Here is a 16704-nt window from a genome sequence, read left to right as displayed (position 1 = left end):
GCTCTGTACATTCTTGGGTTGCTTATTCCGTAGCACTTAAAATAATAAAAAGACACGCAAAGTAAAAACCGGATAAGTAACAGAGCAACAATGTGCATGGTAATTGAAAGGTGATGTTTCAGAAGTTTTGTTGTGAAATTTTTTTTTTTTTACCTCAGATTTGTTTTGACTCATTGATTGTAGCGCGTCATCTCTTCCGCCAAAATTGCTTCTTTGTCTGGTTTTGGGGGGAGGTTGCATTGAATTTCTATCATCTCTTTATAGTTCCATGCCTTTGCCGTAATCGCCTCCATTTAAATGTTTTCTGTAGCGCACATATTATTTGTGTTCAGAGTGCAACGGAGCAAACTCAACGGTGAAATTGTTTCTGTTTTTTTGTTTGTTTGTGTTTTGTATTGGTTATGCGGTCGCTCATTCATTATTTATCGCATTCCTTCCGCCATTGCCTCGCGGCCCAATTAAGGCGACATCTCCTGTCAGAGGGCATTGTGGGAAGAGGCTCGGTTTTTGTGGCGCTGAAAAGTAGGTGACCTTCACACCCGGGGTCGCCTCCGGGAGAGTCTGTAATGGCCTGTACGTTGTGCACCCCCGCAGACTGAAACCCTTCACGTCGTACAAGCTGAGGATGCTGGCGACCAATGACATCGGAGACAGCGCCTACAGCAATGAGACGGGACCGGTCACTACTTTACAAGACGGTGAGCAGAGTCTGAGTCCTGGTTTTCTGGAAGGTTCCACGTTGATTCGTGTGACAGCAAAGAGGTGCTGCACAGTGCCTCCTGCCTCATTTCGCACTCTCCACTCTGTGGTCAAGGTCCCTAAAGTCATTTAATGAATAATCAAAAGCCGTATTGTCTGTCTTTGTAGAGCCTCATTAAAATGAAATCTCAGTGTCCTTTCATAAAATTCTTTTGAATGGTGCTCACACAAATTGAGTAGGTTTTATTTTAGATATAATATTAAAGTAGTAGTTCAATTGAAAAATCTTATTAATAGAAAGGTACAGATACTGGCATCTGATTGATATGAGTTTGAATGGTTAAAATGGTTACTACAACTGCAACATATTACTGCTTCAAAGCAGAGCATGGAAACATGGTTGTCTCATTAGTATGGCAGTCACTGTGTGCTGAATCATTTACATAGGTTTGAAGTGAATGTGGTTGTGGTCTAAAACCTCAGAAGTTTGTCGTTAAGCTTTTCGGGCTTTGCGGTTCGCTTTGTGACAAAGCCAGCACAGTATATGTGTGCCTGTGTACACTTTGCTGCTATATGTTCCAAATGCCAAATAAGCTAAGCACCAGGTGTGTGAAATTACACTTTTGATTTTGAGAGGTTTTCTCATTTGGTGACACTGTTTGTGGGGGCATGACAGTGGTCACTTGTCAACCTGAGACCCTTCAATTCACAATGCTGTGTGCTTTGCTAACAGTTCCCGATGAACCTCCCGTCATTCTGACCGTGAAGCCGTCCACAACCACTTCAGTCCTGGTCCGGTGGCAGGTAATATCCCCACTCATCTTTAAAGGGTCCTTGGGTCTGTTTTTTTAGGACGATATAATTAATTTCATAAACATGTCATTCTCTTTACACATGCATAAATAGCACATTACTTGAAATTAATTTAAGGTTTCCAGGGGGAAAGCTAATAAGGGTGAAACCAGGGGGAGTGTTTTAATTGGGTACGGCAAGTACTTACTAAGATGGTGGCCCCCAACAAGGGCGATTTATGAATGTTCAGTGCTATCGACACTTTTCCTGGAGTTTATTACTCATATAGCCACTCTAGGTGTCTATTAATGTGCATGAGCACAGCCATCCCTTTACAAATGCCTCGCACGTTATACGTGAGGTGTTCATGAAGGAGGTGAGGAGTACTGGAGTACCAGCTGATGGAAACCCTCTCTCTTGCTGCAGCCGATCACATGCTGCCCTGTGGGACCACCAGCCACTCACAGGCCTCACTTCCAGACTACAGGGCCTGCCACCATGCTTTAGCATTAGCCTTTTAGCCTGCAGGTGCCAGCCAACAGCCAGTGTCCACATGCTCCTTTTTTCCTCCTTGCTCATTTATTTTACTAAAATTTTTTGGCTGTGGAATCGTTAAAGGCTGCTCTGGTTATGGCTTAGCCTTTGTCATTAGGCACATGAACACACACATACAAAGAATTAAGCCACAGCCTTTGCTATTCCCTGTTTTTACTGCTATATTTGTTGACATCTCCCAGCTCCATTTTGAAATCAATGATATGCAGTCACTTAGCGCTGAGAAGTGGACAGCCTTCTTTAATTAATGCACGGTCCATGTAGGAGTTTGCTCTGGGAAGGGACATTAATTAGCAGCTGGGACCTTTATCCACTGACCCGCACGCTCTAGTCCATCTTTCCAAAATGTTACAGCCATCTAAACAGTGCTTAGCGCCTCAACAAGTTAATTACTTTCAAATTGAGCTTTTTTCTGCTTGCCTACAGACACGGTTCTCCGCATATTTAAGGTCTCATCTTTTATCCATCTGCACAAATAATTATCTATCTGCACCAGGCTAATATTCCAGACCTTGTGTAAAACAGCATAGTCTTGGAGTGGTTGCAGAGTAATATTATGTTTTTTTTCTTCCTTTTTTTGAGCGCCGTTTGATCGATACTATTTAATTACAAAGTGATTGACAAACCTCCCTGACCTTTAATTTCTCCTTTCCCAGGCACCCAGAGACGACAGCGTGAACGGGGTTCTGCTGGGATACCGGCTGTTCTACCGCGAGCTCCAGTACGACAGCGCCCCACCGGAGTCGAGGACAGCCGCCAACACCTCCTCCGCACGAGCCCACGTGACGGGTAGGGAAGGGCCCGCCGTTCGCCCAGCACGGCTTCCAGCTACGATGGATTTGCCTTGGCTTAGCTCCTGATACCTGTCTTAATTACGTTTGACATGGTGCCAGGTATCCGAGACCACAGTAAGAGAGGGCTCTCCAGGTATCTCACATCAATGCACAGCGCCACCCTGTCTTGGAGCTCTCTCTCACTGTCACACACTGGCACACACACACGCCCACATACAGGCAGGCCTCTACCATCTTATTAACAGATCAAAGAGCTCAAGAGACTGCCACCAGGCTAGGCCCCTGGAACATACCAAACAGTCAGACGGGTATACTGGCCAACAGGAAGCTGGTAATAGACGGAGAAACCTCGGATGCAGGAGCCATAATGGCGACTACGTGTTTCTCTTCCCCAGCCTCAAGGGCAGAGACTTCAAATGGGAGCCCTCTGAACCTTAGGCAATAGTTCAGTTAGTACACCGCAAATCCCAAGAGACCAGTTTTCCGCAAGCTTTGCGGATAACCGCGCCCCTTTCTGTTTGAGACTGTCTGGATGCGCAAGAAACTTTCTGAACAGCAGCGAAAAAACTCAGTTTCCAACATCAGAACCTCACCTTTTCTTACAGCAGACAGGAATATTTGTATCGGCCCAGAATGCAAAGCAGTTCTGTTCCATTTTTACCAGGCTGTAAAGCAGCATTGATAAATACCGGATCACAGTATTCGCATTCGCTATCTCTGTTTATACGCCCCATATAGCCGCCCTGACTTTTATCGTAAAGCCGGGCCGGCTTCATGATGCGGCTTCTTTCACTTTTGTGCTCTCTCATACTTTTATGTGCGCAAAAGAAATTGACTGAAGGGCTCAGAAACTGTATGGCTTTTCCGTTTCTCGCTCTCTCTCCTCGCCTGCTCTGCCGGGTTTATAAAGCTCAGGACTATCCTCTATATTAAATATTTCTACATGCTGGCTTTCTTCCCCAGCAACCTTAAGCGATATTGCCGGGGGGGGTGGGGGGGGGGGGGGGAAAGGGGTGGAGGAGCCAGATTAGTCTGGAAAATATATGATATTTGCCCAAAAGAGTAGCGCCAGCAGCCCCTGAAACGGAAGAGAGCGCGTCGCTACGTTGAGTCCTGTTGCAGTAGGTCAAGCCCTGGGTAATTAGGCTTAGGCTTATCGGAGCGGTTTTTTTTCCGGAGCGTTTTCACCCGCGTTCTGTCTTCGGCGGATAATTTTCTGGTAAACGGTGCGGGTGAGGCGAGCTCGTTAAACGCCGAGCCGACGCGCGGCGCAGGCGGTGACTTAGCGCTCGGGACTCCAGCGAGCGAACGTGCCGAGCGCCGAGCCCGCAACGACGAGCCAGGCATCGAATCCGCCGTGACAAATTGGACACGGCGTCTACGCTGTTTAATGCTCACGCCCGGAGCGAGCGAGAGAGCGAGCGAGCGAGCGAGAAGGCGCATTCAATCTTTAGCCAATGGCGCGGACGGGGAGTGAAACATCCTCCTCCCTTTTTTTTTTTTCTTTCGGAGCCTAATCCCTGCTGGGCGTGTACATTGTGCGATGGGAGGCGATAGCGCTCGCTTTGTCTTTTTTGACGCCGCTGCGGAGCCATTGGTAAAGTCAGCGTGAAAACAAGCACAGATCGCGCTTTGTGCGTTTCCTCCCACGCCAGCATCACTTAAACATCACAAAGCCGCCCACGCAATTTCCTAATAGACCCCGTGTCATTGTATATTGGCAAGGGTGTGTTGCAAGGTTTATTTTATGCGACTTTGAAGTGCTAATGGAAACTTAGCACTTGACAGCGTCACTGGAGATTAGACTGAGCGAGGCGGTGAGGTTGTTTTGCTGTAGGCCTACAAAAGCAGTAATATTTTTTATTTGAACTGTTTAAATGGAACATGTAGGGCTTTGAGCACTTTTCCTGACAAGATTTGTGTAAATAATAATGATAATAATAATAGTAATAACATATAAATTTTTTAATTTTTCTTTATTATTATCGTCATTATTAAGATTCTGTTTTTGATTGTGTGCTTTCTTGTATTGAATTGAGCTCTGCACATTGAACTGATCATTTCATGTTTTCCATCACTGTTTGAAGCTCGTCAGATTCAGAACTAAACCTCTATCGCAGACTGCTATAAGTCTCCAGCTTTCTTTGTTCAGGACAGTTTGGTTCAAGTTCAGGAGTCATAACAGGTCCTCCCTTGTTTGTCTCGAACAGCGAAAAGCTCTTTCAAGACGGTGAGCGGGGCTTCATCAACAGAATTCGAGCTAACACGTAAGTTTCATTCAATTAACAACCTGTTTAATGCTGTCTTCTCTGAAGATTGAGCAAAGTGTCCATGCCCCCCTCTGGCAAAGGCATTTAACTTAATCCCAGAGACCGTCCCTGTTCAACATGATCAGGCACGTCCTCTTATCTCTCTACCTCTCTATTTGGTCTGAGAATGTTGCCTCTAGATTGTCAGGGGGCTGCATCCTGGTGTCTTTGTACTTTAGAACCTGTGAAGTTTATTCTCTCTCTCTCTCTCTCTCTCTCTCTCTCTCAGTTCAAAAAATGCTTTATTGGCAGAACTCGCTCCAGTATACATTGCCAAAGCTTTACAAAACACAATACTATGTACATAACGTACAGTGTAATGTCATCAATTATAATTTAAAAAAACACCTAACAAGTACATGCAAATACATGAACTTAAGAACAACATTAATAAAACAGCAAATTACAATTCATTATACTTTATTATAATTTAATAATATTATTTCTCTCTCTCTCTCTCTCATGCAGTAATGGCTGAGGACTCCAATTCCGAATGCCATTTATCACAAAACACAACACAAAGGGCAAGCCTGTCCCGGCAGACACTCTAACAGCAGTTAATGAGGTTAAGGGGCGAGTTCAGTCTAAGCGTAATGTGCTTTGTTCCTTAAAAGTGAATGATTTAGTGTTAGCTAGATTTTTTTATTGACAGATTTGTCACTATGTTTGTACAGTAAGTCGTTTTACAGTTCTGCTAACAAAATTAGCATCAGAGTAGTAAAGTGGTGGTTAGTGGGCCCTGTATTCCCTACACAGTATTAGTTAGAGTCTGGGCTGTGCCATTGGTCGACTATGACTGTGAATAATGGCTGTAAGACACAGTGGGCTTTGTTCTGCTAGGTTTAAGTTGGTCAGGTTTTGCTGTGTCAGTGCCAGCTAAAAACTTCCCAGGTATATATTCATTACCAGTGGCAGTCAGGAAGCACTCCTGCAGTCAGTTCTGGCCCGACTGCAGAACACACTGTGGCTTTAACCTGCCAAGCAGTCAGCGACTCACAGATAAGCCAGTCACAGGCCTGAGTGGGGCTGTGCCACCCTGCTCTCCCCGTGTGACCGTGGTTGGCACGTCGTTGCCATGACAGCATGGCATAAATGCCAGTTCCGTAAGGGGGAGGAGCAGGAATAAGAAGTAATATTTGTGTGAGTTCATTATGTGAATTTAAGGAGAAAGCATATTGTGATTCAGTTGAATCAGGGCTTAAGGGATGAAGCAGAAAGCCATGATATAATAATTAATTTCTCAGTGTACATATTTGTACGAGTTTCCCAGCTTCTTTCCGGAGTGCCTGTTGGTGCCTACATTTTGCGAGATTCTTTACAGCAAAAAAAAAAGAAAAAAGAAAAGAAAACCTCCCTGGATCTACAGCCTTTAGAAAAGAACAAGGATCAGTGATGCGATCACATTGAAGTGGCAAGCAATTACCCTAACATGGCCAGTTTGTTCATCTTGGCTTTCCCGGTGTTATCTTCCTTTGGGCAGCTGTGTAATACTGCATCTTTCTTAGTCAGCGCACAGTGGACTGGAGAAGGAGGAAACTCTGACCCTGATTATCTGCCACAAAGCTCTGTTCCCTTTAGCCCCCTCATTATTGATTGCTGTCTTAATGCAGCTTTCAAAAGGGTTGTCAGCACCAAAAACGGACAGTTAGCGTTTGCAGATCGTCATCCCTGTGACTCAGCCTCGGCCTCTAGTGGTAGATTGTTGTTACTGCGTCGCAGTGCCGTTGAGGGTCATTTTCAGTACCCTTGGGGGCAGGATACTGAAAACCAGCAGCAGTATCTCATGCAATTATTTGTAACTAAACACCTATTTGGTTTAAAGATGTCATTTCAGAAAGCAATCAGTACACATTTAGGGCACAAGTTTCCCATTCAATCAAACAAACTTTAGAGCTCTTTAACACTGAAAAATCCAAGAAATGGGAAAAGGTGTGGCTTGAAAATTGTGGTCCCCAACAGGTGACAGGGGTGAATGAACCTGTTTACCTGTTTCACTGTCCTCACAACTGAAAGAAACCAATCAAAGAAAGAGGTTTAAAAATACTTTTATGAATACAGAAATATCTTACTCAATTCATGCATTTTAGGAACAAAGTTATTAAATAATGTAGTTCTTTGCCAATTTTTCTTTTTATATTTTTGGCAGCTGGCATGTTTATTATAACTTTCTTGAAATAGCTAAGTGGGAAGCTAACATTGTTCCCAGTAAAAAAATAATTTAAAAAACCTGTTTCAACATCTAACGATAGAGTTAACCATTCAGATGTTATTGGGTTGCTATGTTCTACACAAATTAATAACTCAACAGGTACGTGTGGGTATTCTGATTAGTTTAATTATGATTAAGAGTTCATTTTGTATCAGATGTCACGCATACGGTAGGTGCACTGCAGCACACACCTGTTTAAAACAGCCACAGTACCTCAGCTTCCTGAAGATCACTTCAGCGAACACACACACTAGATCACAAGCTGCTTCATTCAAAAGCCTTTGTTCTGCCTTCTGATGCCAGACACTCTTTCAAGCTTTGTGGCACCTCATACTAATATACTTTCTTTTTACACCAAATACAAGTTGCTCGCCTCATTTCTATGTAGCATTAAAGTCAATGACCTTGGAATGGGAATAGCTAGTATGCGGATATATGACTTAATAATATTTGTTTCTGTATTATGCTGGAGTAGGACCTTCTCAAGTCATTTTTTCTATAAATTTAAAGAAGTCGAAATCTCAGAGTGTACATTCGTCTAGATAAAGATAGTTTAAAAAACAATGGCAGCTACTACAATAGGGGGAAAAAGTATGTAACCAGATGATCTGTGTGGTGTTCATATGTATATAATATTGTACATCTCCAAATCAGCAATCCCATTTGCGTGGGTCCAAGTACAGGTCTGCTGTTAACAAAATAGCTTGCTGGAAGCAAAAAACTGCACTCGCAGTGGAATCCATGTGCAAACCATGTCTTGTGTCTGTAAGTTGTGGTCGATTAAAACATGAAGCTATATTTGTAACAATCACAAGCAAAGCTAACCTTATTCTGGTGATTTTTATACATAAATACAATCAAAGGAAACCCATGAAGCAAAATTAATTTATTTACTCATTTTTTATTGCAGCACCAGGAGGTATAAAAGTCATCTTGGCAACGGTTTATTTTTACACAGAGCACATTGATGTGAATTTAGCATGCTTGAAAATGTGTTGCCAAAACAGCATGAAAAGGTGTGTGTTTTAAATAGTGGCCTGACCAATCAATCACAACCATGAGTGTCAATCATTCAATGAAAACTTTTTTTTTTCCCCCCACAATCCTCTTACTTCCAGTCCGCATGTCTCATTGAGGTGAGCAAAGAGGTCTTTGCAGAGATAAGGTGCTACATTAATCTGAAGGATTTGATGGAGCTGCATGCGCCCATTAAACTGCCTAAGTGCTTTTCAACCAATGCATTTTTAATTAATGGTAAACCTGTCATAATATAGCATTCACAAAAATAACACATAAAAGATAAAAGGTTTCCGCATATTGCTCTGTAGCGTGACCTCCATTTTGCGTGAATAAAGTAACATTTTGCATTTAAGCCCGTAAGAAAAATACCATAATGCACTGCTAAAGAGAGAGGCAGTTTGGCGATATTGATTAGGGTATTAAAAGCAACACGATTACATTGCCCTACCTTGCAGCCTGTTTGTGTTCTGCTGTTCCGGTCTTCGGAGTACACGTGTCAGAGGTAATTACATGCATCTGTTTCTGCCATCTTCTTTCCCTTTCAGAGCTTAGCAAGTACAGGCGCTACGAAATCGTGATAACGGCCTACAACATCATCGGCGAGAGCCCGCCCAGCACGCCCGTGGAGGTGTTCGTCGGCGAAGCGGGTAGGGATCTGGAGGATGCGGGAGACGGGAGCTCGGCGATAGGGGTGGCCTCGCGTCTCGGCGGCGCACGAGCGAATGCTACGGGGGTTGTTTATGTAGCGGTTGTTAAACGCGCGCCACTCCCCTGAAATTGGGGGATTTAATGAAGCCGTAAACACACATCTCTTATAATGAACCGGCACAGCTGGCGAGACAGCAGGGCTGAAGTTATTAATGTTGCCATTAGAGAGAAGGCCCGGAGTTCTGATATCACTCTAAGGAGAAGGTGAGGGGGTGAGGGTGAGGGGGGGGGGACGCAGCCAACCCGGTGAGTGCCCCAGGTTGACATGGAGCGGACATTTTGCGTACCATACTTGGTGGTGGGTGAAGTCTATTTTCGATGGTTGGGGGGAGTACTTTTACGCCCTCTGGTCTTCACTTTCCATCAGCACTTGTGAGAGCCACTGTGGAGACACGCTCCTGCTGAGCTCACAGCTGCCAATTAATTGAATTAATATAGAACAGCTGGAAGTGCTGCAGAGCGAGAAGAGTAGAGTAAGGCGGAGAATCTCTCTTCCTGGGCCTCTTGTTCAGCTGTCATGGGGGAGCCTAAACCTGCTCGGGGTGCCCCCTGGTGGTTGGCGTTGGCTCATTGCGACAGGTCACCAACTGTCACCAATGGAGTAGCCTCCTTCGACTCATACTGCTATATATATTATACATTTTACTCTTCTCAGCATGTGAGCAGCTCTTACATTAGCAAGAAGTGCAAAGTAAACCATTATCATAATCTTCACGGTCCCACAGTCGTAAAGTGCCTCACTCACTGGTCTATGTCATAGCTTTGTCCATTATGAGCTAAAAGGCTAAACTGATCCCAGATCAGTGCTCCTGTTCTGAGACACTTAGACACTAAATTTGGGCCCAGGTGCTATAGAAGTATTACGTCAGCTGTAGAACTTAGCTGGGTGTGCACAGCCTACATGCCTCTTGGTAGTTTGGTGTATTTGTATTGGTTGTCTCTGATTGTTTGGTTAACACACTGCTTGTGTCTGTTTGATTGAGGATGCAGTGTATCTGTACCGGTTGTCTCTGTCCCGGCAGCTCCGTCGGTGGCCCCTCAGAGCATCCAGGTGAACACGCTGTCGGCCACGCAGCTGGAGGTGCTGTGGGAGGCTCCGCCCGTGGAAACTCAGAACGGCAACATCCAGGGCTACAAGGTGAGGCGCCCGGGCCGCTGGCTTCCCCAGCGCGGGGAGAAGAGTGGCCCCCGGCACGCTTTCCTCCTCTTTAGGAATCGCGCTCCGACATCTCACTTCAGGCTGTACCCCTTCCAGCGAGGCTTAGGGAGCCCAGGCCTAATTCTGTTTCACCGCTAATAGCTGTTTTGACAGCAGCACCCTCTCTGTGAAAGTTAAATGTCAAATGTTTCTCCCGTCTGTATTTTTTTCCCTCTCCATTTACACCTTTTTATTTCTTAGTCACACCCCGGTTTAAATCTTAGGTTAAGACAATTATGCCTCTGAAGTCTGAGAACAGTTGTGTCAGTCGTACAAGTTTAGGTGTGACTGGTCTGGGTCTTGTTGAAAGGTCTAATGATGTCCACCTGAGGTTTAGTTATCTTACTAAGGTTGTTACATGTGTTCTGGTTCAAAAAAGTTATCTTGTTTGGTGAAGTTCTCTTTTTTTTGTTCAATAAAAAATTTTGTTCAGTTTTCTTGCATCACATTTCAGTGATTCCAGTGTTCAGAGCATTGTATTGATTGCTTGCCGTAACCAAGTTTAAATTACACTTCTGAGATTTAATCAAAGGTATTTTATCCTGCAGACTTGTTTTTCTCTCGGCTGTGCTGAGAAAACCAGGCATTGATGTTGCTCAGTAGTTTGTCAAAGCAAAATTGCTATTACAGTTTCAAGTTAAGTTAAATGCTCTATAATATAAATGTTGACACTGTAATTACAATGGAAACTGTATATTAGTGTAAAACGTGTCACTTCAGAGCTCAGGAGCATCATTATTGAGTATATGAGGGACGAGCTCTTCAACATCTCCTGGCTGAAAGCCTCTAGTGAGAGCTTACTAATGACAGTGGCATGCTCTGAATTCAGGAGTGAGGGTAATGCAGTATAGATATGTATCTTTTTTCGGAACTCCATTTTGGCTGGGAGGTTTCATTGGGATCTCTGATTGCTCACTTTTAATCTTGAAATAGATCCATTACTGGGAGCAGGGCAGTCAGAACGAAACGGAAAAGGTGAAAGTTCTGTTCCTCCCCGAGACGGCCGTGAGGCTGAAGAACCTCACCAGCTACACCACCTACCTGGTGAAGCTGTCGGCTTTCAACGCCGCCGGCGACGGGCCCCTCAGCGAGCCCCGGATGGGCCGCACCCTTCAGGCAGGTGAGCACCACCCCGCCTTCGCCAGCTGAATCGTGTCTAATCTGGCAACCCCTATCCCAATAGGGCCCCCTTCCTGTTCAGCCATCTCAGAACACTGGATGGCATAGGATCAGGAGATCCAGCACAAAAGTCCTGTAAAATTCACATTGCTTTCCACAGTGGTCATTAAATGATAACCAAGTTTGGGCCATGACGTAAACACCATTGTCCTATAGTGTAGGAAATAGGGCCTTTCTGTGCAATATTTGGCATATGCCACACCAATACAATGCCCCCTACTGGAGCACAGAGTCAAGCATTTGGCCTTTTTTCTCAGACAGACCTGCGAGCTGCATGGAGTGGGCTCTCTGGGCCATGCCTGAGGTGTACTTTCAGTTGGCGGTGATTCATGTCAGGCGAAAATAAATTGGGCAGGTTCCGGCTCACATCCGCCTCTTTTTAACCATGTGACCCAGTTTCTCGGAAACAAAAAGCGGCGGCTTTTGATGTGTGGTTTCTGTACGGATCTGAAGGGCCTAAGGGCGCATTCCTTTGAGAAAGCGATTTACCCACAAGAGACTTCAAAAAGGCAGATATAAATACAAACAAAGACATCGGTGTCAGTTTAGCTGTCTCTTTGTGGTTTGTTAATAAATACCAGACAAAAGGGGGTGCGTGGGCGGAAGCTGAGGCGGACTGCGGTTACAAAGCAAACAGATAACTCCGGCGTTCCTCTGCACCCCCCGTCTTCTCTTTCGCAAACTTCCGGATGTCTTGCAACATACAAATCAAGGCCAGGGATGTTTTTCTAGACGCATCCGGCAGATCAGCACCCGCCACGTGACAGACTCACTGTGGAACTTTTGCACATACGTGGGTCTGTTCAGATCCGGGACAGTGCTGGGAATGTGTCACGCATGCCTGTGTGAGTTTTATCTTTGCGGGGGCAGGGTTTGCAGCAAAGCCTGTCAAATTTGTTGTGATCACCTGACTATGATTGATCCCTGGAGTCAGGATATTCCTCAGTAGCACCTCCTTCTGGTCTGTCGAGCACTTGCGAACTACCTTTGCCAGTCACTTGTCCTCTGTGATGGACGCCTGTTGCAGAACAGCTCATCTGAAGGGTTGTCTATGACGACATGATTCTGGGGTGCCCATGCGGGTGTGCATACTTCCAAATTGACAGGCGAGGCAGGTCTCCAGTTGCAACTGGGAATTCCATATTGAGGGTGATAGGAAAAATAGCTGTAAAAAATGCAAATGTCTTTAATTTTGTTGTAGAGCTGGTAATGTTTTTCTGCTATTTTACTAACCTGAGGTAATGTGCATTGAGGTAATGTGCATTGTCTCTTTAAGCTCCCAGCATTCCTAGCTTCATCACCTTCTCGGAGGTCTCCAGCACCACGCTCAACGTGTCCTGGGGCGTGCCTCTAGCCCCCAATGGTGTGCTGGAGGGGTACAGAGTGGTGTACGAGCCAACCGCTCCAATCCACGGTGAGTGGTTTGACCTTCTCCATTTGTAGCTGGGGTAGAGAGTCTATAGACTGTCAGCCCGGAATGACCTGAGGCTTAAACATGGCAGGTCCCACAATATGCATAAAGGCAATTTAATAAATCCACAGATTTTTTTTAGTGCCTGGTTTCAGACTGTAATTTGCATGCTCCCCTTTTTCTCCCTCTAAAGCTATTTGAACTACCATTTGCCCAGTGTTTATCCAAAAAGCTGCCATTACAGTATTTATTTATTTTCCAGTTTTGTTGTGGTTATCACCTGCGTACACTGGATGACTCTAGACAAATGGCCAATGTACTTTTCTGTAAATGAGGCATATAGGAAATATACAGGAACAATGTTCCTTTTGATGTTAGCAAGGCTTTAGCCCTGTGTTTCTGCAAAGGCCAATATTTTGATGACGTTGTCATTTATGTGTATTTCCTGTAGTTATTTGAACCTGCGTTGGCCAGGTCAAGCTGCTGAAAGAACATCCTCTTCAGGGACTGTGGTGTATTTGTCTGTCTCCAGGTGTAACCAAGGTGGTGACCGTGGATGTCAGGGGCAACCGACAGCGCTGGCTGAAGGTGCGAGACTTGACCCAGGGCGTGACGTACTGCTTCCGCGTGCAGGCCAAGACCATCAGCTTCGGCCCCGAGCTGGAGGCCAACATTACCGCGGGACCAGTGGAAGGTGAGGGGCACGGGGCGAACAGATTGGGGGGGGGGGGCCCTCTTGGGAGAAAGCTTCGTTCGCACCCCGCTTGCGCCTGTGGGTTGTCGTGCCGCATGCGGGGGGGTGGCAGCGGCGGGGAGTCGTGGGAGATGATCGATCGGCAGTCGATAGCTTACGGGAGCATGGGTGGGTGAGGGAGCGAACTTGGAAAACTTGCGTCGATTTCATCCTCCTTTGAGGAGAGAGCTGTGCAGTGGAAGCCATTTTATATCAGTGGCACAGATGTTGCTTCTTTGGAAACTCACCAGAATGCAACAGTAGACAGTTTGGCAAAGGAGCCCTGTATTTTTGCAGTTTTTTTTATAATGCAGCTTTTACATTATTATGTTAATGGTGACAGACAGCTTAGCTTTATTTTTGTGTCTTTGAGAATTAGTCTTTAAATACTCTAGCATGCATTTCAGGTACCTTTGCAGTGTACTGAAACTCATTGTTTTTGTTGAATAATAATTTGTAGCTTTACCATAGCTGACCTGTCAAAGGAAGTGGCAGTTGACACTTGCAACATTTCCAGAGATAGTCAGCAAACCTTAAAATGGTTTTGGCCTGTCTTGTCCACTCTATTACGTGGTACAGTGAACATGCCACAGGTATGTTCACTGTACCAATGCAGACCAAATCCCTATTGTGGCACTAAACCATTTCAAGTCCAAAATGTAAATCAAAATGTCATGATTTGTCCTTTTCACTACCCTGTCCAACTTTAGCACTTCTTTCTTCCTCCAGGGTCTCCTGGTTCCCCAAAACAGATGTCAATCACAAAGTCTTCCTCTGGTGTCACCATTCATTGGTCGGCAGGAGATACAGGGACAGAGCCTGTCACAGGTTATGTGATTGAGGCACGCCCTTCAGGTGAACATAGTTATTTCTACTATCGTTAAATTTTCTAAATATAATTGCCTAAAATTTACTAAAGACTTTGAGGCGCAGAATTGATTGTATTAAAAACTGACACTGAATTTATTCAGGGCTTGCCTCAAGCTAAATTAAATGAACCGATACAAAAAATCTGAAATTATAAATCAAGTGCAAATTGGACTTTTGGGAAGTTGCTTGTTCTTCTGGAGAAATCAAAGCAGCGTTTGTACTGGGATTTTCTTCAGTAATCACTAGGGACGGGGGCGATGCTTTGAAATGATTTAAGCTTCTGTCCTGAAAAACATGCTTCCAAAAAATTCTGGTTTTATCTGTAAATCTATTACTGTCATCTCGGTGAAGTCACAAGCTTATATGTGCATTACAGTGCCATCTGTACAAAGGCTGCATCTAGGCAGTAAATAATTACGAACAAAATGATTTCAGGAACATAAGCTCCGCCATCCTTTTAAGCACAAAAACATTGATGCATTGGTGTTTCTCCATGTTGAAATGCCTTGTGCACTTTTCATTAGTAATAATTTTTAAAAGTAGTTGCATTATCATGGGAACAATGTCTGTAAAGAAGGACATTTCAGTAAAATGTCCAGATGTCCGAGAACATGATGCCATGTGCTTTAACGTTCTCCACCTGTCTACAGATGAGGGATTGTGGGATGCCTTTGTGAAGCACTTGCCTCCCAGCAGCACGTCCCATTCCATCAGTCTGGACCGCCTCAGGCAGGGGGTGAGCTACCAGTTCCGGGTGCTCGCCGTGAACTCGCATGGCTACGGCGAGCCTAGTGCGCCCTCTGCTGCCATGTCGGGTAAGTGCAGGCTCCCTCCCACCTGCGGTGTTTCAATGTGCTTAATTAAACACGGCATTGGTGTTTCGTTTTTTCCTGCTTTCTGGCTCCGAAGCTAGGCTAAAAATGTGCAACAGTGTGTCATTCTCACGTGCAATCGATTGACAGTGAACGATGGCAGTCAAATGCACAGAACAGCATTGTCCTGAAACGCTTGTTCCACACCCTTTAACCAGAGTACCTTTGACACCGTGCATTATGCACCTCGGTAAAGTGACGGAATACTTTACAGCCAGGGTTAGTTTCAGTCGATAACCCCGTTGAGATAAACACTATGACTCCTTATCACCAGAATGCATTACCTCAGCACCAAGCAGCTCCATAAATTAAATTTGCCTATATTAGGCAAGAGAACAGAAATAAGCTGTGTAAATAATTGTTATGCTCTTGCCTAATGTAGGTCTGAACCACAGCGTTGCTTGGTGTTGCGGTAATTGTCTTAATAATAATCACAATAATGCTGTAATAACTGGACAATTATTGAGGTAAATTGACTTAATAATTGGCTTTAAATTGCCTTATGTGAGCAGGGGAGGATATTGTGGTATATTGTTTGAGTAGCAGTCCACAAACCAAACTACACCAAATCCACAAAACAATTTCCTGAATGTATCCATTTCAGATTGTTTTCAAACATAACTGGCAAATGTCTTTTTGGAAGTCCTGAAAAATGTCTCTTCTTTAAGAACACTTCATTAGACTTCATTATACTCATTATACAGTTAATATTGTCTCGGTTTTAATTTATTTCATTTGTGACCTCTTATGCTCATTCTTATTTTCTGTTTTCTTTATTTGATTAAAATTGTAACTCTTTATCTCAGTTTTTATTTTATGAGTTTATTGGAAATAACAATATCCAAGTACAATAAACACTATAGATCAATTTATTACCTCACCCACTCAAGTGATCTTGTGGTTGGAGTGTCAAGTCATCCAGGAAGTTGTGTGTTCAGTCATTCTAAGTGCTGTCTCAGTCTGCTGGTTCTCCTCTTTAACACTTTCAGATGTAATATGTGACCAGAATGTTCTTAACTTAATGCTTAGCTCTAGAACATGATGCTGACATAGCAATCACTACTGGTAATTAAAAGCAATGGAGTTCTAGAGCACTGACTTAAAATTTGAAAAAACATTCCAAAAAACCTAATCCTCAAAGGGTTAAAAGAATTGGATCGGGGAGAGCCACTCCACAACATAGGAATTGGTATTACACAACACAGTCTGAGGGTGTGGAAATGTGAGCATTCACATAGGTTTACCGAATGGGGTTGAAGACCCTTGAATCTCTTGATATGATCATCTCTATGACATCTTTCGGACAAAGAGTGCTACAGTCTTCTGTTAAATCAGCGCAAAATAAGGACAGACAG

At 44.3% G+C, this 16704-nt stretch overlaps 1 protein-coding gene across 7 annotated transcripts in view; it reads left to right on the top strand.

The window, feature by feature from the left end:
• The window catches only part of sdk1a (sidekick cell adhesion molecule 1a), a 289638-nt gene that overhangs the window by 269396 nt on the left and 3538 nt on the right, over window positions 1–16704 (top strand). For all 7 annotated transcript variants that reach the window (XM_035398134.1, XM_035398132.1, XM_035398131.1 and 4 more), the window contains 11 exons: window positions 595–698; window positions 1433–1503; window positions 2703–2835; window positions 5051–5107; window positions 8924–9025; window positions 10109–10224; window positions 11218–11404; window positions 12740–12877; window positions 13407–13568; window positions 14337–14462; window positions 15128–15292. In XM_035398134.1, the coding sequence (XP_035254025.1) occupies window positions 595–698; window positions 1433–1503; window positions 2703–2835; window positions 5051–5107; window positions 8924–9025; window positions 10109–10224; window positions 11218–11404; window positions 12740–12877; window positions 13407–13568; window positions 14337–14462; window positions 15128–15292 (1361 nt within the window). The remainder of the gene's footprint in view (window positions 1–594; window positions 699–1432; window positions 1504–2702; window positions 2836–5050; window positions 5108–8923; window positions 9026–10108; window positions 10225–11217; window positions 11405–12739; window positions 12878–13406; window positions 13569–14336; window positions 14463–15127; window positions 15293–16704) is intronic.

The sequence above is a fragment of the Anguilla anguilla genome, chromosome 17 (genome assembly GCF_013347855.1).
Source record: "Anguilla anguilla isolate fAngAng1 chromosome 17, fAngAng1.pri, whole genome shotgun sequence".
In the NCBI taxonomy this organism is placed as follows: Eukaryota; Metazoa; Chordata; class Actinopteri; order Anguilliformes; family Anguillidae; genus Anguilla; species Anguilla anguilla.
Note: the sequence above shows the minus strand (reverse complement) of the source record. Positions and strands in the feature narration are given on the sequence as shown.